This window comes from Theropithecus gelada, chromosome 15 (assembly GCF_003255815.1).
Source record: "Theropithecus gelada isolate Dixy chromosome 15, Tgel_1.0, whole genome shotgun sequence".
Taxonomy (NCBI): domain Eukaryota; kingdom Metazoa; phylum Chordata; class Mammalia; order Primates; family Cercopithecidae; genus Theropithecus; species Theropithecus gelada.
Window position 1 is genome coordinate 74944962 of NC_037683.1, and position 27256 is coordinate 74972217.

Sequence of the window (27256 nt, forward strand, 5' to 3'; positions counted from 1 at the left end):
TTTCAATTTGCCTAAAAATTTATACCATTTTAAATGTATTTTAGTTTTTATAACACTATTTATTCATTCCATCAATATATATTGAAAAAGCACCTACCGGCTGGGCGCAGTGGCTCACGCCTGTAATCCCAGCACTTTGGGAGGCCGAGACGGGAGGATCACGAGGTCAGGAGATCGAGACCATCCTGGCTAACATGGTGAAACCCCGTCTCTACTAAAAATATAAAATATTAGCCGGGTGTGGTGGCAGGCGCCTGTAGTCCCAGCTACAGGGGAGGCTGAGGCAGGAGAATGACGTGAACCCGGGAGGCGGAGCTTGCAGTGAGCCAAGATCACGCCACTGCACTCCAGCCTGGGCCACAGAGCAAGACTCCATCTCAAAAAAAAAAAAAAGGAAAAAAGAAAAAGCACCTACCATATCCCAGACACTATACCAATCACTGTGCACACAGTGATACATAAAACAATGTCCCCTGAACGGCTATCTTCAGAAAGAGTAAATCTACAACCAAGCCAGTGGAGTAATAATTTAACAGAGATATGTATAAAATTAGTACTCAGTAAAATTATCTTGAGGTAGAAAACCGGTACCATGCTGCAATAATCAAATGGGCTAGAGAGGATGATCAAAGTTTCTTTGTAACGAGAGAAGAACGAACTTCAAGGCTCAAGTCTTAACAATATTTTGAATTGTCAAGTAATACAAACAACGATTGCCTCTCAAAGTTATATATCGCTATATTTGAAATTTTATTTGATTTTTTTCAAGATAGGGTCTTGCTCTGTCACCTAGGCTGGAGTACAGTGGTGCAATCACGACTCACTGTAGCATCGACCTCCCAGGCTCAAGCAATCCTCAGCCTCCTGAGTAGTTGGGACTACAGGCACATACCACCTGCCTGGCTAATTTTTTATTTGTTGTAGAGATGGGGTTTGCCATGTTATCCAGGCTGCTCTCGAACTCCTGGGTTCAAGCATTCCACCTACCTCGGCTTCCCAAAGTGCTGGAATTACAAGCGTGAGCCACCACATCCAGCCTATTTTTGAAATTTTAAATAAGCACATATTACTTTTGTAACGGGTAGAAATGTTTCTGACCATCCTTCAAAATCCATCTCAACAGTGCCTACAAAATGAAATTACCCATTACTTATAAACAACCACAGAAGCCTTGTATTCCTTTGAAACCTCATGGCACTTTGTACCTTTCCTATGGCAGTTATGATAATTATCAAGAGTATTAACCATAGTTTTTAGTGAGTATAATCTGATTACTTTTAAGTACAAATTATCCCTTGAAATATCAAAGGAGCCAAGCCGAGTTATTACTCAATGACCTAACCTATTCGATTAACACTTTAAGAGGGACACTGGAAATGGGTACTAAAACATAGTAACAGAAAACAGTCAATAGTTTATACTCGTAAACAGGTTTAATTGTTTCTGCAATCTTGTTTCAACAGCATTGTACTCATAAAAGAATTCTGGAAGAGTTCGAAAGAAAATGCTTCCAATCTTCGCTGAAAGTTTCATGTTCTCGATTAATAAGATCTGAAAGAATAAAACTCTATTAATACCTACCGCAAAAGTTCAAAAGAAATGATTCAAATTATATTAAACATAAAATTTTCAATTTCTCTGGAATAGCCAGAATGTTCCATAGTAGGAATTTAACATGCAGAAATAAGAGTCTTCAAGTAGCATCATGTGCTTACAATGTCAAATATAATTTTTTTAAAGGAAGATACCTAAATTCATCCAAAGTCTTAATCTCATTCACACCCATCCAGGGAATTCGGAAACTATAATTTCTGGTTGGTCTTTCAGGTTTTGTTTTATTTTGTTTTTGTTAGATTTATGCTTTGTTCTGGGGCCTTAACTATCATATCAGAATTTTTTAAAAGAAGTTTAATAATAATTGTGACAATGTTTAAATATACCCACAAATTCATTGACACTCCTCCCTTCAAGAAGTAGAGCTTCATTCTCCTCCCCTTGAGTGTAGGCTACACTTAACAACTGGCTTGGAACAAACAGAATATGCCAGATGTGACAGTGTGTCACTTCTGAAACAGGGAAAGGAAAAACATGTGGCTTCCTTCTCGCTCTCTCTCTCAGATCACTTGTTCTGGGAGAAGCCAGCTGCCACAACATGAGGAGCAGTCCATATGACAAGGAACTGAGGACCCCATCAAAAGCCATGGAAGGGGAGCACTCTTGTAAGAGAATCTTCCATCCACAATTAAATGCTCAGATGACTGCAGCCCAGGCAACATCCTAACTGCAACCTCATGAGACCCTGAGGCAGAACTACGTAGCTAAGCCACTCTCAGATTCCTGACCTTCAGAAATTATGGGTTGGTTTAAGTAGCTAAGATTTGGGATAATTTTTTTTTTTTTTTTTTTTTTGGAGACAGAGTTTCGCTCTTGTTGCCCAGGCTGGAGTGCAATACCGCAATCTTGGCTCACCACAACCTCCGCCTCCCGGTTTCAAGCAATTCTGCTGCCTCAGCCTCCTGAGAAGCTGGGATTACAGGCATGCATCAGCCACCACGCACAGCTAATTTTGTATTTTTAGTGGAGACGAGGTTTCTCCATGTTGATCGGGCTGCTCTTGAACTCCCGACCTCAGGTGATCCGCCCGCCTCAGCCTCCCAAAGTGCTAGGATTACAGGCATGAGCCACTGCGCCCAGCCAATTTGGGATAATTTGTTACACAACAATAAATAACTAATGCAATGGTGGCCTTTCAAGTCATTCAAGGTTTGCTTTTAAAAGTACTAATTTTCTAATACAAATCATTTAAGGCTTAAACATTACCAAACATACACCAAAAAAATTGCCCAACAAACATGAATCATGTGTAGAATCAAAAACTCATGGCAACTATGGGATAAGAAGTTCCATCTAGGCCGGGCGCGGTGGCTCAAGCCTGTAATCCCAGCACTTTGGGAGGCCGAGACGGGAGGATCACGAGGTCAGGAGATCGAGACCATCCTGGCTAACACGGTGAAACCCCGTCTCTACTAAAAATACAAAAAACTAGCCGGGAGAGGTGGCGGGCGCCTGTAGTCCCAGCTACTCGGGAGGCTGAGGCAGGAGAATGGCGTAAACCCGGGAGGCGGAGTTTGCAGTGAGCTGAGATCCGGCCACTGCACTCCAGCCCGGGCGACAGAGCAAGACTCTGTCTCAAAAAAAAAAAAAAAAAAAAAAGAAGTTCCATCTATAGCTACTACTAATGAGATAATAAAAAGCAATTTCTTTAACACTAAGCCAAATGTTTAGGCAACCACCTAAAGAACAGAAAACAGAAACGGTTAAATGAAGGGTGAAAGACATTGCATGGGAGACTCCTGCTTTTCATTTATAAGCTCCTCTGTCTACTTTGTTTCTTAACATATTTACATAAATTTTTGAAGGAAACAGAAATAGCAAACTGATTCTACTCACTTGCCACTGTTGGCCAGCTGCCTGAACTCCTTCACAGTCATTGCTTTTTTCTGGATGTTGTACTGAGTGAACAGTCCTGACTGCCCTGTGACCATCTGCTGAATTGGTGCTGGAATGAGCAAATTATCAATGTCATCATAGCACTGTCTTGGCTTCCACTCCTTAGGAGGAATCACCTAAAAATAAAATAATGAAATAAAATGTCATCTTGAAAATACTCCAAGTAATTTAGCTTTTAAGTATTCTGATAAAATACAACTGAAGAATTTCTCAGTCTTTCTATGACAAATGCATAAAAAAATGAATATTTGCAATAAAGCAATATGATTGTTATTCAACAGCAAAATTTATTGAGTACTCACTATCCTAAACACTGTACTTGTATTAAACTCATTTTGAGTAGGTATTACTAACATCTTGATTTTAAAGATATAATTGAAAGACACAAAGAAGTAAAATAATTTGAAGTTAAAATGGCTAAAGACTACTTGAGCTGAGATTCTAATTACTGAGCAGTTATGTTAACCTGCCTCTCAATAGACGAAATTGGCAGGGCACAGTGACTCACACCTGTAATCCCAGCACTTTGGGAAGCCGAGGCTGGTGGATCACCAGGTCAGGAGTTCAAGACCATCCTGGCTAACACGGTGAAACCCCGTCTCTACTAAAAATATAAAACTTGGCCGGGCGTGGTGGCACGTGCCTGTAGTTCCAGCTACTCGGGAGGCTGAGGCAGAAGAATCGCTTGAACCCAGGAGACAAGGGTTGCAGTGAGCCGAGATCGCGCCACTGCACTCCAGCCTGGGTGACAGATCGAGATTCTGTCTCAGGGGAAAAAAAAAAGATGAAATTATATTTACGTAAATAATTTCTTCCCCAAAGAAGTTCATCTTTATTGAATATGATCTAAGTAAGTAGCTATGTGCTGTTTATATTATTATGAGAAAAATAAGTAAAAATATAGTCAACATTATATTCTCTTTTTTTTGAGACAGAGTCTCACTCTGTCACTCAGGCTAGAGTGCAGTGGCACAATCTCGGCTCACTGCAACCTCCACCTCCCTGGGTTCAAGCGATTCTTCTGCCTCAACCTCCCGAGTAGCCAGGATTACAGGTGCCTGCTACCATGCCCGGCTAATTTTGATATTTTTAGTAGAGACAGGGTTTCACCATCTTGGCCAGGGTGGTCTTGAACTCCTGACCTCAGGACCCACCCGCCTCGGCTTCCCAAAGTGTTGGGATTACAGGCGTGAGCCACCGTGACCAGCCAACATTATATTCTTTATAGACTTCTCACACAATATGGTGATAGCACAGTGGTATGCTAGTAGATGTTTAATAACCAGCTTCCAGAAAGGTGGAGGAAACCTTGATTTGTAGTTTTTACCTGCTTCCATGGTATAATACTCCCACCATGGCCAATCTGAACCTACCAATGTGACATCACTATATATGCGCTGGGAAGGGATGCGCACTGTTAACTCTGAAATGCCGGTATAAGGTACCTCAGCACACCAGTGTTTGCCCGTAGTATTTAAGCACTTCATTACCAAGAGTGAAAAGATCCAAAAAACATTAAGACCAAAAATACATATTGATAGGATTTAAAATAAGAAAGTACCGGCCAGGCCGGGCGCGGTGGCTCAAGCCTGTAATCCCAGCACTTTGGGAGGCCGAGACGGGCGGATCACGAGGTCAGCAGATCGAGACCATCCTGGCTAACCTAGTGAAACCCCGTCTCTACTAAAAAATACAAAAAACTAGCCAGGCGAGGTGGCGGGCGCCTGTAGTCCCAGCTACTCGGGAGGCTGAGGCAGGAGAATGGCGTAAACTCGGGAGGCGGAGCTTGCAGTGAGCCGAGATCCGGCCACTGCACTCTAGCCTGGGCAAAAGAGCGAGACTCCGTCTCAAAAAAAATAAAAAAATAAAAAAAAGAAAGAAAGAAAGAAAGTACCGGCCAGGCATGGTGGTTCATGCCTGTAATCCCAGCCCTTTGGGAGGCCAAGATGGTAAAACACTTGAGGCCAGGAGTTCGAGACCAGCCTAGCCAGTACGGTGAAACCCCCATCTCTACTAAAAATACAAAAATTATCCGGGCGTGGTGGCAGGCACCTGTAATCCCAGGTACTTGGGAGGCTGAGGCAGGAGAATTGCTTTGAACCTGGGAGATGGAGGCTGCAGTGAGCCAAGATCACACCACTGCACTCTAGCCTGAGTGACAAGATCACACCACTGCACTCTAGCCGTCTCATAAATAAAATAAAATAACATAAAAATAGAACGTATAATGTCATAAATTAACTATCTATGGTTGGAACTTGTCTTTTTTGTTTCTTTTTTGGGGGTTTTTTTGGGGGTTTTTTGTTTTTATTTTTTTTGAGATGGAGCTTCACTCTTGTTGCCCAGGCTGGAATGCAATGGCGTAATCTTGGCTCACCGCAACCTCCACCTCCTGGGTTCAAGCAATTCTCCTGCTTCAGCCTCCCGAGGGGCTGGGATTACAGGCATGTGCCACCACGCCCGGTTAATTTTTTTTTTTTTTTTTTTTTTAGTAGAGACAGGATTTCTCTATGTTAGTCAGGCTGGTCTCGAACTCCCGACCTCAGGTGAGCCACCTGCCTTGACCTCCCAAAGTGCTGGGATTACAGGCATGAGCCACTGAGCCTGGCCGGAACTTTTCTTTTTATTTTTGTTAGAGATGGAGTTTCGCCATGCTGCCCAGGCTGGTCTCAAACTCCTGAGCTCAACTGATCCACCTGCCTTGGCCTCCCAAAAGTGCTGGAATTACAGAAGTGAGCCACTGCGCCTGGCCACTTTACCACCTTTAGAAGTCGTTTTAATTTTTTTAAAACAATCTTTTTTGTTTTGAAACAGAGTTTCACTCTTGTTGCCCAGGCTGGAGTCCAATGGTACAATCTCAGCTCACCGTAACCCCCGCCTCCCAGGTTCAAGGAATTCTCCTGCCTCAGCCTCCGGAGCAGCTGGGACTACAGGGGCGCACCATCACGCCCAGCTAATTTTTGTATTTTTAGTAGCACGGCGTTTCACCATGTTGGCCAGGATGGTCTCGATCTCCTGACCTTGTGATCTGCCCACCTCGGCCTCCCAAAGTGTTGGGATTACAGGCGTGAGCCACCACACCTGGCCTAAAACAATCTTTTTAAGGTTTCCTAGTGAAAAACATAGCACACGTGTAGAAAATGCATAATCACAAGCACACAGCTCTGTGAATTATTACAAAGCAAACACCAAAGGACCCACTGCCCAGTTGTAAGGGGCAAGATATTGCTGGCACAACACAACCCCTCCAAGCGCCCTTTTCCAACTACATCTTCCCTACTGCCCAAGAGGTAACCACAATTATGGTGTTTACGGCAATCATTTCATTGCTGGGCTTTAGTTTTATGCTTCTATATGCATACCTATTCACCAGTTTTGCAAATGTATAAAAATGCAATCCTACAGTATACACTATTTGAGGTTTATCTTTTATACTTCACTCATACTTTGTGAGATTTAAATATAATGGTCTAGGTCAGGCACGGTGGCTCACTCCTATAATCTCAGCACTTTGGGAGGCCAAGGTGGACAGATCACCTGAGGTCAGAGGTTTAAGGTTACAGTGAGTTTTGGCCAACATGGTGAAACCCTGTCTCTACTAAAAATACAAAAATTAGCCAGGCGTGGTGGTCGATGCCTGTAATCCCAGCTCCTCCGGAGGCTGAGGCAGGTGAATCATTGCAGTGAGCTGAGATCGCACCACTGCACTACAGCCTGGGTGACAGAGTGAGACTCTGTCTCTAAATAAACAAACAAACAAACGGCCTATGTAGCTGAAGTTCATTGATTTTCATTACTACTCAGTATTTTTTCTTATAAATATTTATGTATTTATAAACTGATAACCACTGACGGTCATGTGGTTTTTCTAATTATTGGCTACTGCAAATAATGCTATTAATATTCTTACACAGATATTCTAGTGCATATATGCACATGGGTCTCCACAATATCCATGCATACACAGATACCTCTAAGAATGAAATTACTGACACATAGGATACATGTAGTTCAAATTTAATAGATATTGCCAACTGTTGCCAAAGTGGTTGTACCAATATGCACTCCCAAGTGCAACATACAAGAGTTCCCATTCCTCCACATCTCCATCATCACCTAATACTGTCCATCATTTAACTTTTAGTCTTTCTGGTAGGTGTACAGTGGTACTCAACTGTGAATTTTATTTGTATTTTCCGAATAACTGAAGAAAGAAACCTCCTCATACATATGTTTACTGACCTTACTGATACTCTTTTTTTTTTTTCTTCTTTTGAGACAAAGTTTCTCTTTTGTTCCCTAGGCTGGAGGGCAATGGTGCGATCTCAGCTCACTGCAACCTCCACCTCCTGGGTTCAAGCAATTCTCCTGCCTCAGCCTCCCTACTGGCTGGAATTACAGGTGCCTGCCACCATGCCCAGCTAATTTTTTGTATTTTCAGTAGAGACAAGGTTTCACTGTTGGCCAGGCTGGTCTTGAACTCCTGACCTCAGGTGATCCACCCGCCTCAGCCTCCCAAAGTGCTGAGATTACAGGCGTGAGCCACAGTGCCCAGCTCACTGATACTCTCTTTTATAAAGTACTTATTCAAGTCTCTTTACCATTTTACTATTTCATTGTTGGGTTTTTTCTTATTAATGTATAGGAGTCTTTTATATATTATTTTATATATCCAAGGAGAATACTCTTGGATGTGTTTGTGTGTATGTAGGTATATACACAGAGAGAGAGAGAGAGAGAGAGAGACAGACAGACAGAGAGAAAGCATGCGTACACAAGAGCATGTAAATATCTTCTCTTATCCTGTAACTTGCCCTCCAATCTTTTTTTCAAGAGACAAAGTCTGGCTCTGTCACCCACGCTGGAGTACAATGGCACGAGGTTAACTCACTGTAACCTCAAACTCCTGTGCTCAAACGATCCTCCCACCTCAGTTTCCCTGAGTAGCTGGAACAACAGGTGTGCAACCACCACACCTGGCTAATTTTTTAATTTTTTGTAGAGACAGCGTTTTGCTATGTTGCCCAGGCTTGTATGGGCTTTTATGTCATCTTTTGATAAACATCAATTCTTAATTTTAATGTAATCCAACTTTTCACATTTGCCTTTATAGGTACTGCTATAATCTTCAGTTCAAAAAAATATTTCCCTACTCAAGGACACAGAAATGGTCTACTTTATATTCTAAGAGTGTTAAAGTTTTGTCTTTCACATTTAGATACAAATGTACCTATAACTGTGAAACTCAAGTCAAGCTTCATCAGATAAAGAAACTTGGGGTCAGGAGATGAGAAACTTGGCCAATGCTATACAGCTTTATAAGTGAGAGTTATTAGCTGAAAAAAAACAAAATCACTTCACAGTGAGCTGTCAATTTTACCTTAATTTTCATCAGCAATATAAGGATACTACATATTTTATATCCTCCAAGGTATGTTTGTTTAAAATGAGAATACTGTCCAGGCACGGTGGCTAAGGCATGTAATCCCAACACTTCGGGAGGCCAAGTCGGGAGGAAGACTTAAGCTCAGGAGTTCGAGACAAGCCTAGGCAACATGGCAAAAGCTCATCTCTACAAAAAAATACAAAAATTAGCCAGGTGTGGTGGCACACGCCTACAGTCTTAGCTACTCGGGAGGCTGAGGTGGGAGGACTGCTTGAGCCTGGGAGGTCAAGGCTGCACTGAGTCAAGATCACACCACTGCACTCCAGCCTGGGTGACAGAACAACACCCTGTCTCAAAAAAACTAAATAAAAATAAATAAATAAAATGGATACATATATATTCATAGTATATGTTACTGAAATCATACCCTCATTATTTTATTTAACTTTTTTTTTTTTTGAGACAGGGACTCTGTTGCCCAGGCTGGAGTACAGAGACATGATCACAGCTCACTGCAGCCTGGACCTCTCAGGCTCAAGCAATCCTCCCACCTCAGCCTCCCAAGTAGCTGGGACTACAGGCACATAGCCTTACACTCAGTTATTTTTTTGTTTGTTTGTTTGTTTGCTTTTTGAGATACAGTCTCACTCTGTTGCCCAGGCTAGAGTGGAGTGGAGCAATCTCAGCTCACTGCAACCTCAGCCTCTCAGGTTCAAGTGATCCTCGTGTCCCAGCATCCCGAGGACCTGGGATTACAAATGTGTACCACCACGCCCAACTAATTTTTGTATTTTTAGTAGAGACAGGGTTTTGCCATTTTGGCTAGGCTGGTCTCAAACTCCTGGCCTCAGGTGATCCACCCACCTCGGCCTTTCAAAGTGCTGGGATTACAGGCGTGAGTCACCGTGGCTGGCTTTTTTTTTTTTATTTTTATTTTTTTTTTGTAAAGATGTGGTCTCGCTATGTTGCCAGGGCTGGCCTCGAACTCATGGGCTCAAGCAAGTCTCCCACCTTGGCCTCCCAAAGTGCTGGGATTACAGGCGTGAGCCACCATGCCAGCCACACTCAATATTTGAAAAGAATATGATCAGACTATATGAATATGGTTAACCTTACTACATTGTCTTGATGACATATTGAAAGGCGATGGGCACTGTATTTAAGAATGTTATAAAAACAAACTTTTTTCCTCAGAAATAAGCCAGAATAATAAAAAAAAAAAAAAAAATGAACATAGATTTATTCAGGCTCTTCATTAGCAATAAAGATATCCACAATCAAAATTAATATTATGTGTAGAATTAAATATGTTTTTGTCTTAAAAAGAAAAAGGCAGTTGCTTGCCTATAAAATATTTTGTAGCAGTTTTCTAAAGAAAGAGAAGCAAGGCATACAATAAACTTACAAAAACCCAAATATTGCCTTGTGCTTTTGTGTACAAGTTCATTTAATTTCAATTAAAGAGTTCGAATGGAATATATTTTCAGAAGTTCAGGTCTATAACAAAAATCTTATTTTAACTATAATTTGAAATCCTAAGACATCAGATTTTCTTGCATAGGGAAACACAACATACTGAGGTCTTTAAAGATTCCAAAGTTAAATCTTTATGTTTAGTTAATCTAAATGAGGGAAAGCCATTCCTCCTGAAGTTCATCTTCCTGATTATATCAAAATAGAATATAACTTCTCTTATCACCATCCCCGCAAACTCAGCCTGGCCCCTATTCCCTGTGGGAAATTTTCTGCTAAAATGTGCATTTGCACTACTTGTCTTGAAATAAATTGCAATTTCTACCATCTACTTAGTGAGGAAGGAGGAGGAAGGGAAAGAGTGGTGCTTCTTACAATCTTTCTTCACCTTGTGGGCAAAGATAGCTATTTGCACTCTCTTGGCTGTTCATAAAACTACATGATATGCATAAGCTACGGTACAGGACAATCTATGTTCAGATTTCTGTTGGGAACAAATTTCACCCACTTCATATATAAAAAAGGTTCATCATAATCTCCTTCCACAAAAACACTACAAGTTTCACATTGGAAGAGACTGTCACTTCTTTTCATTTTCCCAACCTGACCATCAACTCTGTAGACAGTCACAGTGTCAAACCTTCCACTCAAAAAATAAACGTTAAATCTAAAGCATGAATCTAAAAAATGGGGAAGAGAAAAACCAAGACCGACTGTCATCTGAGGCTACAGTCACTACTATTGGACCTACTCAACCAATTTACTCAAATCATAAATTAAGACCAATTCATTAAATGTTGTCAATAGTGAATTAATGGGCCGGGCACAGCGGCTTATGCCTGTAATCCCAGCACTGTGGGAGGCCAAAGTGGGAGGATCACTTGAGCTCAGGAGTTCAAGACCAGTCTGGGTAACACAGGAGACTCCATCTCTACAAAAAATTTTTTTTTAAAAATCACCCAGGCATGGGTAGTCCCAGCTACATGGGAGGCTGAGTTCCAGCTACTTGGCAGGCTACTTGCTTGAGCGTGGGAGGTCAAGGCTGCAGTGAGCCATGATCACACCATCCAGCCTGAGTAACAGGAAAAGACCCTGTCTCAAAAAAAAAAAAAAAATAGGGCATTAACAAAGAACATCATGGGTGGCTCGGTTCCCCAGGACTAGCCCCCAAAGCAAACCAGCTTCATTAATGCAGTCTTGATTTTTATAATATGATTTGATTTGGTACAGTTTTATACATTTGCTACTATTGCAACTTCCAGAACAAGAGGGAAAGTAGGTAAAACTGAGCTTATGTGACTTGACGTCAAACATGGCAAAAATGATTTGAAATAGTTTGTTGTATTCCTAATAATGAGTAATAGGAAATTATCACAGGATTGAATAAATGAATGTCTCCAACTTTGTCAATGAGTCTCAATTTTAAAAAAGAGGCACGGTCTGGACTCAGGTGTGTTTTGTAATCATAGTTCTTATTAACTTTATTCTGTTACACAATGCAGACAGCGACGCAGGTGTGCTCTGTGTGCATGCAGCTCCCTTGTGAGGGTAGCTGCTGTTTCCTCTTCTAAAGTTACTGAATGTGCCACCCTACCACAGGACACTCTACTAATCTCAGTGGAACACAGTACATGTTTTCCAGAAACAAAAGTGGGAGAGAACAACAGGACAAAGGGCTGCATTCAGAGCCCAGAGAAGAGACGAGATGGTTATCCCTAACCTCTGCCCTCTGCCTCCTGGGTTCAAGCGATTCTCCTGGCTCAGCCTCCAGAGCAGCTGGGACTACAGGCACCCACCACCACGCATGGCTAAAATTTGTATTTTTGGTAGAGATGGGGTTTCACCATGTTGGCCATCCTGACCTTAAGTGATCCGCCTGCCCTGGCCTCCCAAAGTGCTGGGATTACAGGCGTGAGTCCCACACCCAGCCCAAATGAGATTTTTTTTGTTGATGAGCTAACCCAATAAAGAAGTTAAACTAAGGATAGGTCATCTGAGAAAGTCATTAAAAAGCTTTAGTTTCCATTTGTTTTCTCTTTATCTTGTTTCCTCTCTCTCTCACCCACCCCTAATTAATTTTCACTCAACTTAATATTCCCAAATTTTAAAAGTTTTCTAGGAAGGGGCCAGGAGCAGTGATTCATGCCTATAATCCCAGCACTTTGGGAGGCCAAAACAGGCAGATCACTTGAGCCCAGGTGTTCGAGACCAGCCTAGGTAACATGGTGAAACCCTGGCTCTACAAAAAATACAAAAATTAGCCAGGCATGGTGGTGCCCACCTGTAATCCCAGCTAATTGCAGGGTTGAGGGAGAGGGATCGCTTGAACCTGGGAGGTTGAGACTGCAGTGAGTCAATAAGATGCCACTGTACTTGGGTGACAAAATGAGACTCTTCCATCAAAAAAGAGAATAACAAAACAATTTTCTAGGAAGGGCATGAACTTTAACAAGATACATGTCTGGGCACAGTGGCTCACGCCCAAAATCCCAGGACTTTGGGAGGCCAAGGCAGGCAGATCACTTGATGTCAGGAGTTCGAGACCAGCCTGGTCAACATGGTGAAACCCTGTCGCTACTAAAAATACAAAAATTATCCGGGCATGGTGGTACATGCCTGTCATCTCAGCTACTCAGGAGGCAGAGGCAGGAGAATCGCTTGAAACTGGGAGGCAGAGGTTACAGTGAGCTGAGATCACGCCTCTGAACTCCAGCCTGGGCAACAGAGCGAGACTCCACCTCAAAAAAAAAAGAACAGAAAAAAAAAAAAAACACACACACACACACAACCTAATTACAGACCTCAGGGTACAGATACCAGAAACAGTAAAGTAGTGGGTTACAAGTAGCATCAGGTCCATTTGCAGGAGGAGTGGAACACCAATCCCAATAGTTCCAGAAGTTCTCTCCTCAACTATCTTCTGTTTTCCATGCTATCTGACCTCCACAGCTGGGGATTTCAAGGAGAACACTTTACCTAAGTGCAACTGAGTGGTTCAGCCCGGCAGCAGGCTCTGTCAGGGCTCACGGATTTATGCAGTGATACTGACAAGTCTACAGAAACCCAGATTATAAATTTAACATTTAGAACAATTGTGGGGAAAAGAAAGAGATCAGCCTGTTACTGTGTCTATATAGAAAGAAGTAGACATAAGAGACTCCATTTTATTCTGTATTTGAGATGCTGTTAATCTGTGACCCTACCCCCAACCTTGTCCTTGCAAGAGACATGTGCTGTGGTGACTCAAGGTTTAATGGATTTGGGGCTGTGCAGGATGTGTCTTTGTTAAACAAGTGCCTGAAGGCAGCTTGCTGGTTAAAAGTCATCACCATTCTCTTAATTTCAACTACCCAGGGACACGTACACGGCCAGAGGGTCGCAGGTACCTCTGCCTAGGAAAGCTAGGTATCGTCCAAGGTTTCTCCCCATGTGATAGGCTGAAACAATGCTGCTAAAAGGTTTATGGAGATGTTTGCATATGCATCTCAAGGCACAGCATTTTCCTTTAAACTTATTCATGTCACAGAGATTTTTGTTCATATGTCTTACTGCTGATTTCCTCCCTACAATGATCCCATTGTCCAGCCACTCCCTTATCTTTAAGATGGTAAAGATAATTATCAATAAATACTAAGGGAACTCAGAGACCGTAGCCGCGTGGGTCCTCTGTAAGCTGAGCGCCGGTCCCCTGGGCCCACTTTTTCTTTCTCTATACTTTGTCTCTGTGTCTCATTTCTTTACTCAAGTCTCTCGTTGCACCTAACAAGAAATGCCCACAGGTGTGGAGGGGCAGGCCACCCCTTCAAACAATAATAAATTGAAATAAATGCAATAAAACATATTCTTCCATTGGAAATTTTTAAATTAAAATAGATTTACATTATAGAAGGGACACACAAACCATCTCAAGTTGGACAATGAATTATATTATATAATGGATCTCTCTCTTTCAAAGATCTTACTTTGGACCTATGCATCCAAATGTGCGATGCAGTCCTCAGTACCTCACTGACTCTGGGCGTGTCACTTATACCCACAAGGCTTAAGTTGCTATCATTTTTTTTTTTTTAAAGAATATTATTTGGCACCTGTAAGAACAGGATGATTATTTTCAAACATATCCAAACCAAAGACAACTTCTCCCATCTTCACTGGTCTGGGTCACCACTAGATAAATACAACCATCCCAGACAAGGTGCTTTATTTGTGCCCTGCCCCCACAACACCAAATTCATTCTTCACATAGGAGCCAGTGTGACCTTTTCAAAATAATGTCCCAAAAATAGCAAAAGAAAGAAACAAACAGCCACCATATCTTCCTCTCCCACTTTAAACCTGTCAGTGCTTCCGTCTACACTTAAAATCCCAAATGCCTTACTATGGCCGGGCAAGTCCACTGCCCACCTTCCTATTCCTCCCAGCCACGAAGTACAGGTCAGCCTTCAGGCCTCTGGACTTGCTATTCTTTCTGCCCCCATATCTTGAAAAGGCTGGTTTCTTTTTATCCTTTGGATCTGTGTTTAAATGTCCTTATTTCATCATTCTAAGATGCTACCACTAGAATGTAAGTAAGTTCCATGGGGGCAGGAACATTGTATGTTCTGCTCCACCACATCCCTACCTCTAGCACCTGGCATAGTGTCTGGCACATAGCAGGCACTCTCCACATTTGGTGAACAAATAAGCAGAAAGAAAAGAGAATTGGCAAATGTAGAGAGAGAATAAGTCAGTTTGTGGTTGCCTATGGGCTGGGGGTGATAGCAGGGAATCAGGAATGACTGCTTAATGCATATGAAGTTTCTTTGGGAGATGATGAGAATGTTATAGAATTCAATAGGGGTGATGGTTGCACAATTCTGTGAATATACTCAAAACCACTGAATTGCACACTTTAAACTGATGCATTATATGGCATTATTATATAATAAAATATATCAATAAGTATTATATGGGAAAAAAAAAAGGCCCGGGCACGGTGGCTCACACCTTTAATCCCCGCACTTTGGGAGGCCAAGGCAGATGGATCACCTGAGGTCAGGCATTCAAGACCAGCCAGGCCAACATGGTGAAATCTTGTCTCAACTAAAAATACAAAAAAATTAGTGGGGCATGGTGGCAGGTGCCTGTAATCCCAGCTACTTCAGGAGGCTGAGGCAGGAGAATCACTTGAATCCAGGAGGTGGAGATTGCAGTGAGCCGAGATCACGCCATTGCACTCCAGCCTGGGTGACAAGAGTGAAACTCTGTCTCAAAAAAAAAGAAAGAAAATTTTTAAAAAAATAGAAAGAAAGAAGGAAAGGAGAGAGAAACTGTGGTTAGGCTTCAGGTTAATAATTGTTGTCTACAAAGAAACAAACAAAAAATATGAATACGCTCACACCTTGGATCTCCTTGGTTTCCACGAGCCACCCTTGGTTGGTTTTGATTTTTCTTTTCAAGCCTTAGAAGACAATCTAGTATGAATAGTTATACTTAAAGAAAAATAAGATAATTACTATTTGAAGAAATCAAATGTTCCATATGGATTAACAAGAACAAAGATTTTGCAAATTTCTTCTTTCAGAAACAATGTCCCGCATCATGAAAACTAAGAACATAAAGGCCAAGTGATTGTTTTTCATTTAAAGCATCTGAGGAAAATCACCTTTGCAAGACCCGCGCGATGGGCTCCTTTAGACTCCATGTATGCAAGGTATTTGTTGAACTCCCGGAACTCCTCCATGGAGGGTCTGAAGGTCATTATCTTACAGCTGGGGTTCAGAGGACTTTCCGCGTCGGCCACCTCCATGATGGCTAGGGCGGTGTCTGCAGAGAAGACAACAGGGTTAACAGAACTGAATTATTATGTGCTTTAGGTCATTTTTAACAAACAGTATGTCAGCTCCCCCAGCAGGAACCCTTCTCTTTCAGTCATTTCCCATTCCCTTCTACCAGTCTCACTCCCTCATCTCTGCCTGAACCCCTGAACAAACAAGGGCCTCTAGTCATTCCTCTTGCCAAGTTCCCTATGCTTGGTAGAGAACCACTGATCTGACTGTACTGTTAGCCTCCTCAAAACCCTTCCAAGTAAAAATAAATTTTCTGGGCCGGGCGCAGTAGTTCACACCTGTAATCCCAGCACTTTGCGGGGCTGAGACGGGCAGATCACGAGGTCAGGAGTTCGAGACCAGACTGGCCAACATGGTGAAACCCCATCTCTACTAAAAGTACAAACATTAGCCGGGCATGGTGGTGCATGCCTGTAATCCCAGTTACTCAGGAGGCTGAGGCAGGAGAATCGCTTGAACCTGGGAGGTGGAGGTTGCAGTGAGCCAAGATCTCGCCACTGTACTCCAGCTTGGGCGACAGAGTGAGACTCCAGTCTGAGCAACAGACCGAGACTCTGTATCAAAAAATAAAGAAATAAAAAATAAATATATAAAATTTTTTTTTTGAGACAATCTCGCTATATTGCCCAGGTAGGAGTGCAGTGGCGCGATCTCAGCTCACTGCAACCTCCACCTCCCAGGTTCAAGCGATTCCCCTGCCTCAGCCTCCCGAGTAGCTAGGATTACAGGCGCCCGCCACCATGCGGGGCTACTTTTTTTCTATTTTTAGTAGAGATGGAGTTTCACCACGTTAGCCAGGCTGGTCTCGAATTCCTGACCTCAGGCAATCCGCCAAGCTCAGCCTCCCAAAGTGCTGGGATTTATAGATGTGAGCCACCAAGCCCAGACGTAAAAATAATTTTTTTTTTCTTTTTTTTTGAGATGGAGCTTCGCTCCTGTTACCCAAGCTGGAGTGAAATGGCACAATCTCAGTTTACCGCAGCCTTGACCCCCCGGGTTCAAGCAATTCTCCCGCCTCAGCTTCCCGAGTAGCTCGGATTACAGGCATGGGCCACCACACCCGACTAATTTTGTATTTTTAGTAGAAATGGGGTTTATCCATGTTGGTCAGACTGGTCTCGAACTCCCGACCTCAGGTGATCCACCCATCGTGGCGTCCCAAAGTGCTCGGATTACAGGCATGAGCCACCGTGTCCGGCTGTAAAAATGAATTTTCTAACCTTGCAAGTTTACAAAAGATGTTGCTACTATCTAGCAGTTCTGAAACAGACTCTCACTCACATACACACCTGTACAAAGGCCTAGTCTAGGCTGAGTAGAGAAGGTTAAAAATCATTAGAGTTTACTCAGGTGTGCTTCCAGATTGTCATATCATGCCTTCCTACAGTAATTAACAAGTTATCCATTCAGCAAAATAGCCAGGCATCAGGCAAGACACAGAAAAGAATGAGGATGGAGACAGAAAGGGATGGATTTGTCTTCACCTTCCAAGCGGTCTAGAGGCTGAACAAACGTCAACATAAAAATGTACACGGGGCTGGGAGTGGTGGCTCACACCTGTAATCCCAGCACTTTGGAGGCGGGCAGATCACTTGAGGCCAGGAATTTGAGACCACCCTGGGCAACATGGTAAAACCCCATCTCTACCAAAAATACAAAAAATTAGCCAGGCGTGGTGGCACACGCCTGTATTCCCAGCTACTAGGGAGATTGAGGTAGGAAAATCACTTGAACCTGGGCGGCGGAGGTTGCAGTGAGCCGAGATCGTGCCACTGCATTCCAGCCTGGGTGATGGAGTGACACTATATTTCAAAAAAAAAAAAAAAATGTACACAGGAAGAAGTAACTAACTCCACCTGGGTTAATGAGCAATCATTTTCCCAGGAAGGAGGAGAGTTAAGTCTTATGAGAAGGTATAGGAGTTGGCCAGACAAGAGAGACGGCACTCCAGGCAGCGGAAATATCTGGAAGTACTGCTGGAATGAAGAGTTTAATAATGTGTCTGGAGCATAGAAAGGAAAGATTATAGGAGATCAAAGTAGAAAAGTAGGCAGGTTTTACTATGAAAACACAGGCTTAGTCTTGCTATCAATAAACAGGATGATTCCTTCAGCAAACATTTATTGAGCACCTATCAAGAAATAGGCACACAGAATGCAAAGAAGCGCTGAAGTGGCTGCCTCAGGAAGGAGTCCCACCCCAACCTTCTTCTAAATCCATTAGGACCTGGCATCTGACAGCACAAACAACAAATCCTCCTGGAACAAAGTTTTCCTCTTTTTTCTTTGTTTCTGAATTTAATCTGCCTAATAGAAAAACTGAAAGTGAGGGATGGGGCAGATAAAAGGGTGAAACGTTATGAGATAGTAAGACGTTAAAACAGAGCAGGGCTGGCCGGGGCGTGGCTCACACCTGTAATCCCCACACTCTGGGAGGCCCAGGCGGGCAGATCACTTGAGGTCAGGAGATCGAGGCCATCCTGGCTAACATGGTGAAACCCCATCTCTACTAAAAAATACAAAAAAAAATTAGCTGGGCGTGATGGCAGGCACCTGTAGTCCCAGCTATTCAGGAGGCTGAGGCAGAAGAATGGAGTGAACCCAGGAGGCAGAGTTTGCAGTGAGCCGAGATCGCGCCACTGCACTCCAGATTGAACGACAAAGCGAGACTGTCTCAAAAAAAAAAAAAAAAAAAAACAGAGCAGGGCTACAGATAGTGATGTAGTCATTATTCATTTAAAGCAAGTTTGGCTGGGTAAGGTGGCTCATGTCTGTAATCCCAGCACTTTGGGAGGCCGAAGCAGGAGCATCACCTGAGGTCGGGAGTTCCAGACCAGCCTGACCAACAAGGAGAAACTCCGTCTCTACTAAAAATACAAAATTAGCCAGGCGTGGTGGTACATGCCTGTAATCCCAGCTACTTGGGAGGCTGAGGTGGGAGAATCACTTGAACCTGGGAGGCAGAGGTTGCAGCGAGCCGAGATCACACCACTGCACACCAGTCTAGGCAACAAGAGTAAAACTCCGTCCCAAACAAAAAAGAAAAATAAAGTTTACCTGGGTGCAGTGGGCAGTGGCTCACGTCTATAATCCCAGCACTTTGGGAAGCCAAGGCAGGCAGATCACCTGAGGTCAGGAGTCCAAGACCAGCCTGGCCAACATGGCAAAACCCCGTCTCCACTAAAAATATAAAAATTAGCCAGGTGTGGTGGCAGACATCTTTAATCCCAGCTACTTGGGAGGCTGAGGCAGGAGAATCACTTGAACCTAGGAGGCCAAGGTTGCAGTGAGCCGAGATCGTGCCACTATACTCCAAAAATAAAGTTTTTTTGTTTTGTTTTTCAAGACGGAGTCTCACTCTGTCACCCAGGCTGTAGTACAGTGGCGTGATCTTGGCTTACTGCAACCTCCACCTCCTGGGTTCAAGTGATTCTCCTGCCTTAGCCTCCAGAGTAGCTGGGATTACAGGTGCATGCCACCACGCCCAGCTGATTTTTGTATTTTTAGAGGAGACGGGGTTTTGCCATGTTGGCCAGGCTGATCTCAAACTCCTGACCTCAGGCGATCCCACCTGCCCTGGCCTCCCAAAGTGCTGGGATTATAGGCGTGAGCCACCACACCCAGCCTAGAAAGTTTAAATGAGCATCTATCTCACAATGCACACGTGAGGAGGTAGGAGATTCATAAAAATTAAACCTCATCGCCCTTTAGGAACTTACAATCCAAAGGAGAAAATAATCTGCCCGAAAATATATTAACATATGGTAGAAAATATTCTGGATTCTCCCTGCCTCAGGAAGGGGGCTTGCAACAGGTAAAAACCTTCCAGGCTACCTTCCTACATGCCTCTGTTCACGTGTAGACAGGTACGCACCCCCAAATCCATGGGCTTCAGGATAGCAGCCTCACTCTATATAGTAAACACACAGTCCTTTAGAAGCATCTGGATCTGGTCCAGGCGCAGTGGCTCACACCTGTAATCCCAGCACTTTGAGAGGTCGAGGCAGGATCACTTGAGCCCAGGAGTTGGAGACCAGCCTGGGCAACATGGTAAAACCCTGTCTCTACAAAAAAAATACAAAAATTTGCTGGGTGTGGCCAGGCATGGTGGCTCATGCCTGTAATCCCAGCACTTTGGGAGACCGATGTAGGCAGATCACCTGAGGTTGGGAGTTTGAGACCAGTCTGACCAACATGGAGAAACACTAAACCCTTTAGTCTCTACTAAAAAGACAAAAATTAGCCGGGCGTGGTGGCACATGCCTGTAATCCGAGCTACCAGGGAGGCTGAGGCAGGAGAATCGCTTAAACCCAGGAGGCAGAGGTTGTGGTGAGCCAAGATCACGCCATTGCACTCCAGCCTGGGCAACAAGAGCAAAACGCCATCTCAAAAAAACAAAAATTAGCCAGGCGCGGTGGCAGGCACCTATAGTCTCAGCTACTCGGAGGCTGAGACGGGAGGATTGCTTTACCACCCCAGGGGGCAGACGGTGCAGTGAGCCAAGATTGTGCCACTGCACTCCCACTCCAGCCTGGGTGAAAGAGTGGGACTCTGTCTCAAAAAAAACAAAACAATCTGGATCTGGCCCTCACGTAACTACTATGGCCTCATCCATCAGCACTGTCTGCACTGTACTTTATGCTCCAACAATACTCACTGACTCATGCTTCTGTAAACAAGCAAAGCTTTCTGTGTTTCTGCACGTTATTCCTTCCCCTCACAGCAGCCTTGCCTGCTTCCTCACCTGACAAACTCCTGCACACCCTTGAGATTCCTAATCCTCTGGAACAGGCCTGCCTGACCCATCACTGTGTTCCCAACTCCCTCTCTGCGTTCATTGTAGCAGTTGCCTGTCCCAGCTGCTGGCACTTCCAACCACCCACTGAGCCATCAGCTCCTCCAGGGAAATGCCGGCTCACCACCTCTTTAAGCCCTAGCATACAGTCTGGCACTCCAGCCTGGCTCACAGTATCTGCTGCAATAATTATTTGCCAGCTGAATGACGGAATAAGTGCCAAATTGTTAACATATTTACATAATGATACCAAATTCAGGAAAAGGAAAGCACTAGTCCCAAACACAGAAAAGTTACTTAGAAAACAGATTTCTCTGCATGACTAGTAAAGAATAATGCAACAGAAAAATCTGGGCAGTGAGTACAGGGAAGAAGCCCACAGATCACCTCTGCAGAAACATTTGGAACACAGAAGGCAGTGTTCATCTTCAACAGGCTAAAGAACAAGGGTGGCCTGCGCATTTCTCTAGGCAGAGGAAGAAGCCACTAGGAAAATGGAAATCCACTGAGTCATTCAACAAATAGTTACTGAATGCCAAACTGCTCCGCAGTCATTCACCAGGGAACAAAGTCCTGACATTAACGGAATGAAACAGACAATAAAAAGTGCATGCTATGAAGAAGAACCAAGGGTAAGGGGATAGAGTGCAAAGGGGAGGGGTGGCTATTTTACACAGGGTAGGCAAGGGAAGGCATTTCGGAGGGACAAAGGGCTGAAGGAGGGAATTAATCATACAAATACCTAGAAGAAAAGCATTTTAGGCTGAGGTAACAAGGAAAGAGACTATCGGACTCTTCAAGGAACAGCAAAGAGATGCGTGTGGCTGGAACTCAGTAAGCAAGGAGAAGAATGGTGAGAGATGAAACTGGGGAGAAAAGGAGTTTGGCATTTACTCTCCATGAAATGGGAACTGATTCCTGGGGTTCCTCCCCTTCTTAGTCATCCAGTTCTTGGTACTCAAATATCCATTTCCCTTTAAGGAGATAAGGCTGTCTCTAAGGAAACTCCTCTGGACCAGCTGAAGCAGAGAAGTGAGCTGGCTCACATATCATAAATCACATTCTGGCTCTTGTGTCAAAAAAGGACAAGGCTGGAAGCAGGGAGGTCAACAAGGAGGCAATCCACACGAACAAGTTAAGATGCTCCACACGAGCAAGTTAAGATGGTAGCTTGGACCCAGGATGGGCAGAGGGAAATGGTCAGGTTGCAGATTGCAAATATATTCTGAACACAATTTCTTGACAGAAGAGAAATAGGAATCAAGATTTCTGGTCTAAGCAACAGAAAAATGGCTCTGGGCCTGGGCATGGTGGCTCACACCTGTAATCCCAGCATTTTGGGAGGCCGAGGCAGGCGGATGACCTGAGGTCAGAAGTTTGAGACCAGCCTGGCCAACGTGGCGAAACCCTGTCTCTACTAAAAATACAAAAATTAGCCAGGCGTGGTGGTGCGCACCTATAATCCCAGCTACTAGGGAGGCTGAGGCATGAGACTCACTTGAACCCCAGAGGCGGAGGTTGCAGTGAGCCAAGACCTTGCCACTGAACTCCAGCCTGGGCGACAGAGAGACTAAGTTTCAAAAAACAAACAAATGAAAAATGGCTCTGACAAGAAATTGAGGCACAGAGATTATTAAGACATGCAGCAAATTAATAGCTACTAGAATTAAACCTAGCCTTTGACCTAGTTTGCTAACTGGTCTAGGAAATATACTCTGCCAGTTTCTAGCATCACTATTCCCTTGATTACACAAAACTATTTCTACCTACAAATCAGATACATAAAGACCTAGGTAGCTTAGGTTTTAGACCTTTTTCTATCTTTGAAGTTAACATAGGATAATCATAAAATTTTAAATATGTTAAATGATCTAACACCTACTACACCACCTAGATCTTTGCCAATATGATAGGCAAAAAAGTCTGGTTAAGTTTCATTTATTTGTTAGTGACAGTGATCATTTCTGAACACACATAGCCATTTTCATTTCTTCTTTGGGGGGATGCCTACTTACATTCATTACATTTAAAAGATATTTATATTAATAAATGTTCCATTCCTTGAGTTCCTCCTAGTCATATTTATTCTTACTAAACTTAATCATGCTACAATTAAATCCCCAGTCCCTCTTGTTTCTCTTTTACCTTTATTTTTCTGAACCAAGAAGAAATAGAAGTTTAAAATGTTCTTCCAGTAATGTTTCCAAGTCATAGGAAGAGAGGTATATCTTACAACAAGCACCACTATGATTTTTAGCTGAAGGTGATAATCATTTTTTTAAATGCTACCCTTCTTTTGACTGAGTCCCCAAAGTGAATGACAATACTATCTCTGATGGCAACTGTTATCTTGCTTCCACAGAGCTGGTCTTCAACGTTTCTGAGACCACCTACAGCAAAAACAATATTTATAGCAAGTACCCTAATAATTTTTTTAATAAGCTAAAGACCTTTCCATTGAATAAAGTCCAGCACTAACTCACATAACAACCCATGTTTGTTTCTGAAATTTTTTACATTATGATAAAGGACAAACATCTACTCTCTTTGTTCTAATGAGAATGTGTCTTTATTTGGTAATAAAGAAGAAACCAAGGCTGATGCTTTCCAGCCAAATGTAATACTCTATCCGACAATGCCTTCCTTCCCTGTGTACACCTGTGTTTCTGACTTGTATTCTCTTAAACAACTTCTGTGGGAGGAGTAAAAACTGACAGCTCTCATCATGTATTAGTTTTTTCAACAAAGCCGGCCACAGAACTGATGTGCACTGCTAACTGCCTCTGAAGAGAACACTTCAGTATCTACTTTAAAACACAGCCCTCTAGGAGCCCAGGCACTCGCAGTTAGCAGACTACGTCTTTGGCTAGAAAAAGAAGGATTCTGGGCCCCACCTGAGGTGATGGAGTCTGGCCTTTCAATCCCAACACTCAGCACACTGGGTGTGGCCTCACAGGAGCCAAGCAAGCTTCTGCTCTGCACACTGCTTTGGTTGGGCATTTTTTGGGATTGACTTGTGCTCCCCCCAAAAGACACGCTGAAACCTAACCCCCAACACCTGTGAATGTGGCCTTATTTGGAAACAAAGTCTTTGCAAATATAATCAAGGTAACATGAGGTCATATTTGATTAGGGTCGGCCCTGATCCACTATGACTGGTGTCCTTTTAGGAAGAGAAGAGGCCAGGCGCAGTGGCTCATGCCTGTAATCCCAGCACTTTGGGAGGCCAAGGCAGGCAGATCACCAGGTCAGGAGTTCAAGACCAGCCTGGCCAACATGGCGAAACCCTGTCTCTACTAAAAATACAAAAAAATTAGCCAGGCAAGGTGGCAGGTGCCTGCAATCCCAGCTACTGGGGAAGCTGAGGCAGGAGAATTGCTTGAACCCGGGAGGCAGAGTTTGCAGTGAGCCAAGATTGCACCACCGCACTCCAGCCTGTGTGACAGAGTGAGACTCTATCTCAAAAAAAAAAAAAGAGAGGAACAGGAGAAGAGACACAGGAAAGAGTGCCATGTGAAGATGGAGAAAGGGACTGGAGTCATGCAGCTGCAAGCCAAGGAATGTCAAGGACTCCCGGCAAACACAAGAAACTACAAGAAAGGCACTGGGCAGATTCCTCCCTAAATCCTTCAGAGAAAACATGGTCCTGCCAACACCTTGATTTTGACCTTTAGCATCCAGAACTGTCAAAGGATAGACTTCTCTTGCTTTAAGCCATCCCAGTTTGTGATAATTAGTTACATTAGCCCTAGGAAACTAATACAGGCATGAAGGGCCAGACTGGAGGGAAAGGAGAAGAGGACCACGTTCTCCAATCTTAGCTTTATCAACAAGAAAGCTCCTAATACTAAGACTTTTCATCTAACTTCATCCTTCTCAAATGTTTCTAAACTGGGGAGGAAAAGGGAAGTCACAGGCCACCTCCACAACTCTCCATTAACCGTTAGCACATCTACCCAGTTATTGAACCACAAGAGGGCTTGAAGGGGCCCCCCAGGTCTGGGTCCCACATTAGAAAGCAACACTGCAAAGAAACTCCCTAAGCCCCTTGACCATTTTTGACTGAGCCAGGCCTCATTTCTCTCTCAGAAGTCCAGGCCGCTTTTATTTCATCCCTTTCATCCCATTCTGATCACCACTCCATCTTGTTCCACCAGCCTGCTGAGGCCAGGGGTAGGAATGGAAGGGCAGACTCAAGGAGATAGTTCTGGGACAGAGCGCCTTGGATCCTAGATCAAAAAGATTTTTTTTCCTCTTTCTTTTACTATAAAGAACATAGTGGGCTGAGTGTGGTGAGATTACACCTGTAATCTCACCATTTTGGGAGGCCAAGGCGGGCAGACCACTGGAGGTCAGGAGTTCACAATGAGCCTGGCTAACATGGTGAAACCCTGTCTCTACTAATAATACCAAAAAAATTAGCCAGGCGTGGTGGCACGTACCAGTAGTCCCAGCTACTTGGGAGGCTGAGGCAGGACATAACACATCTAACTGGATTTTTATTTTCTCCTCAGGATCAGAAAAAAATAACTGGATTTTAATCCCTCCCACATGCCCCCTCCACTTAGTAGCTGTGTGACCTCAGGAAAGTTACTTAAACAAGGCCTCTGCTTCCCCATCAGTAAAATGGGGTAACATGACCTAACCAACTGCATTGTGATGGAGAGCCAATAAGCCACTAAATATAAGAATTTAGCATATTGCCAGGTTATAGTAACATCTGCATGCTGGCTTTGAAAGAAAGAAAGAAAAAACATTCAAATTAAATATCTTCGATGAGTTTCTTCATCACTGCCTACAGATGCTCAAATTTCTCCCATATAATTTTCAAAGGCTTCCTGTATACCATGTCCCCTCCTAGACTCACCCAAGCTACAGCCTTCTCTGCCCAACCTCTCATAGACAAACCCCAACAGAGAATGGCCTCCACTCACTTTGTCCAGTTCACCTCCTAACTCAAATCTTCATCCCCACTGCAATCTGATGTCTGCCTCCACCAGTGGATTGAAATCACGCCAGAAAAAGTTGCCAGTGACTTTTTAATTGCTACAACCATTATGTTGTTTTTAGTCCTCTTACCCACCCTTCTGCAGCCTCTGAAACTGGAAAGGCCTCTCCAGGCACAGCTTTTGTGGGTGGTGGGAAACCAGCCCCTCCTCACTCTCTGATGGTCACCGCCCTCTCTGGAACTCCTTTCCATGCCCCTAACTCCTCAGTCAACCTCTCCACTACTGGTATGCTACAAGGCCCTTTCTGCAGTCATCTTCCCTTTCCACCAAACATAGACACTATGGGAGACTTCATCCACGCTGTCCTCAACTGTCCTTCCCAATACCTCGGAAAAATGCTACCTGGGCCTCTCTCCCATGAATCTCAGTCCAGTAAATCTAAGTGCCTGCTGGCACAGCCATTTGAAGATGAATATAAAGCTGTATAGAGACAACAATGAATCTGAAACTTAACAAGGATAAAAAGGAATCTATCCTCCAAAATCTGCTTCTCTATCCCAGTCTCAGTCCTTATTCATTCAATCCATCCACAGTTTAGGTTGCCTCTTTGTGGGCAGCACTGACCACAGCTAATCCTCAAAGAGCTTACAAGTGCAGGAAAGAACAAGTACACAGATGGTTATTATACCACAGGTCAGGTGCTGCAATAAAGGGAAGCACAAAGCACCACAAAAGCCTTTAGAACAAGAACAGTGGGAGCCACCTTTCACTAGCGTAAAGATGGAGAAAGAAGTGAAAAGTGAAAGCATCTCCTATACACCAAGCCCATCCTCTACTGCAAGGCCAACATCAGAATCCCAAGAGCCTTCCCAAGCCTACCTTCTCTTATTCTCCATGCCTGAGTGGCGACCTTTGTAGTCAATTAAACATCCTGAGCATCTTTCATATCCATTCTCTAGTCTCCATACCAACTATTACTATCCTGAGTGACTTTTGTCGTTTTTTTTCTTCAACCACCCCAAGAGCCTTTGCTGATTTTCCCTTTAGTTCATCACCCTCAATTCTCTTCTATACATCTATAAAAACATAAAGCAAACTTTCTGGACACAAAACTGATGATGTTATCCCTCTTTTAAACTCTTCAATAGCTCAATATCATTCCAGTACGGAGCCATGAATCTAGCTCCTGCCTTTCCCCTCCCTCCTTAAAGACCCCCCAACTCTTTTTTTTTTTTAGACGGAGTCTCGCTCTGTCGCCCAGGCTGGAGTGCAGTGGCACAATCTCGGCTCACTGCAAGCTCCGCCTCCTGGGTTC

General features: G+C 43.6%; 1 protein-coding gene across 8 annotated transcripts in view; it reads right to left on the reverse strand.

Moving 5' to 3' along the window:
* KDM4C (lysine demethylase 4C) overlaps positions 1 to 27256 on the reverse strand; it is a 463944-nt gene that overhangs the window by 365155 nt on the left and 71533 nt on the right. For all 8 annotated transcript variants that reach the window (XM_025358671.1, XM_025358675.1, XM_025358674.1 and 5 more), the window contains 2 exons: positions 16014 to 16174; positions 3451 to 3626 (listed from right to left, as the gene is read on the reverse strand). In XM_025358671.1, the coding sequence (XP_025214456.1) occupies positions 3451 to 3626; positions 16014 to 16174 (337 nt within the window). The remainder of the gene's footprint in view (positions 1 to 3450; positions 3627 to 16013; positions 16175 to 27256) is intronic.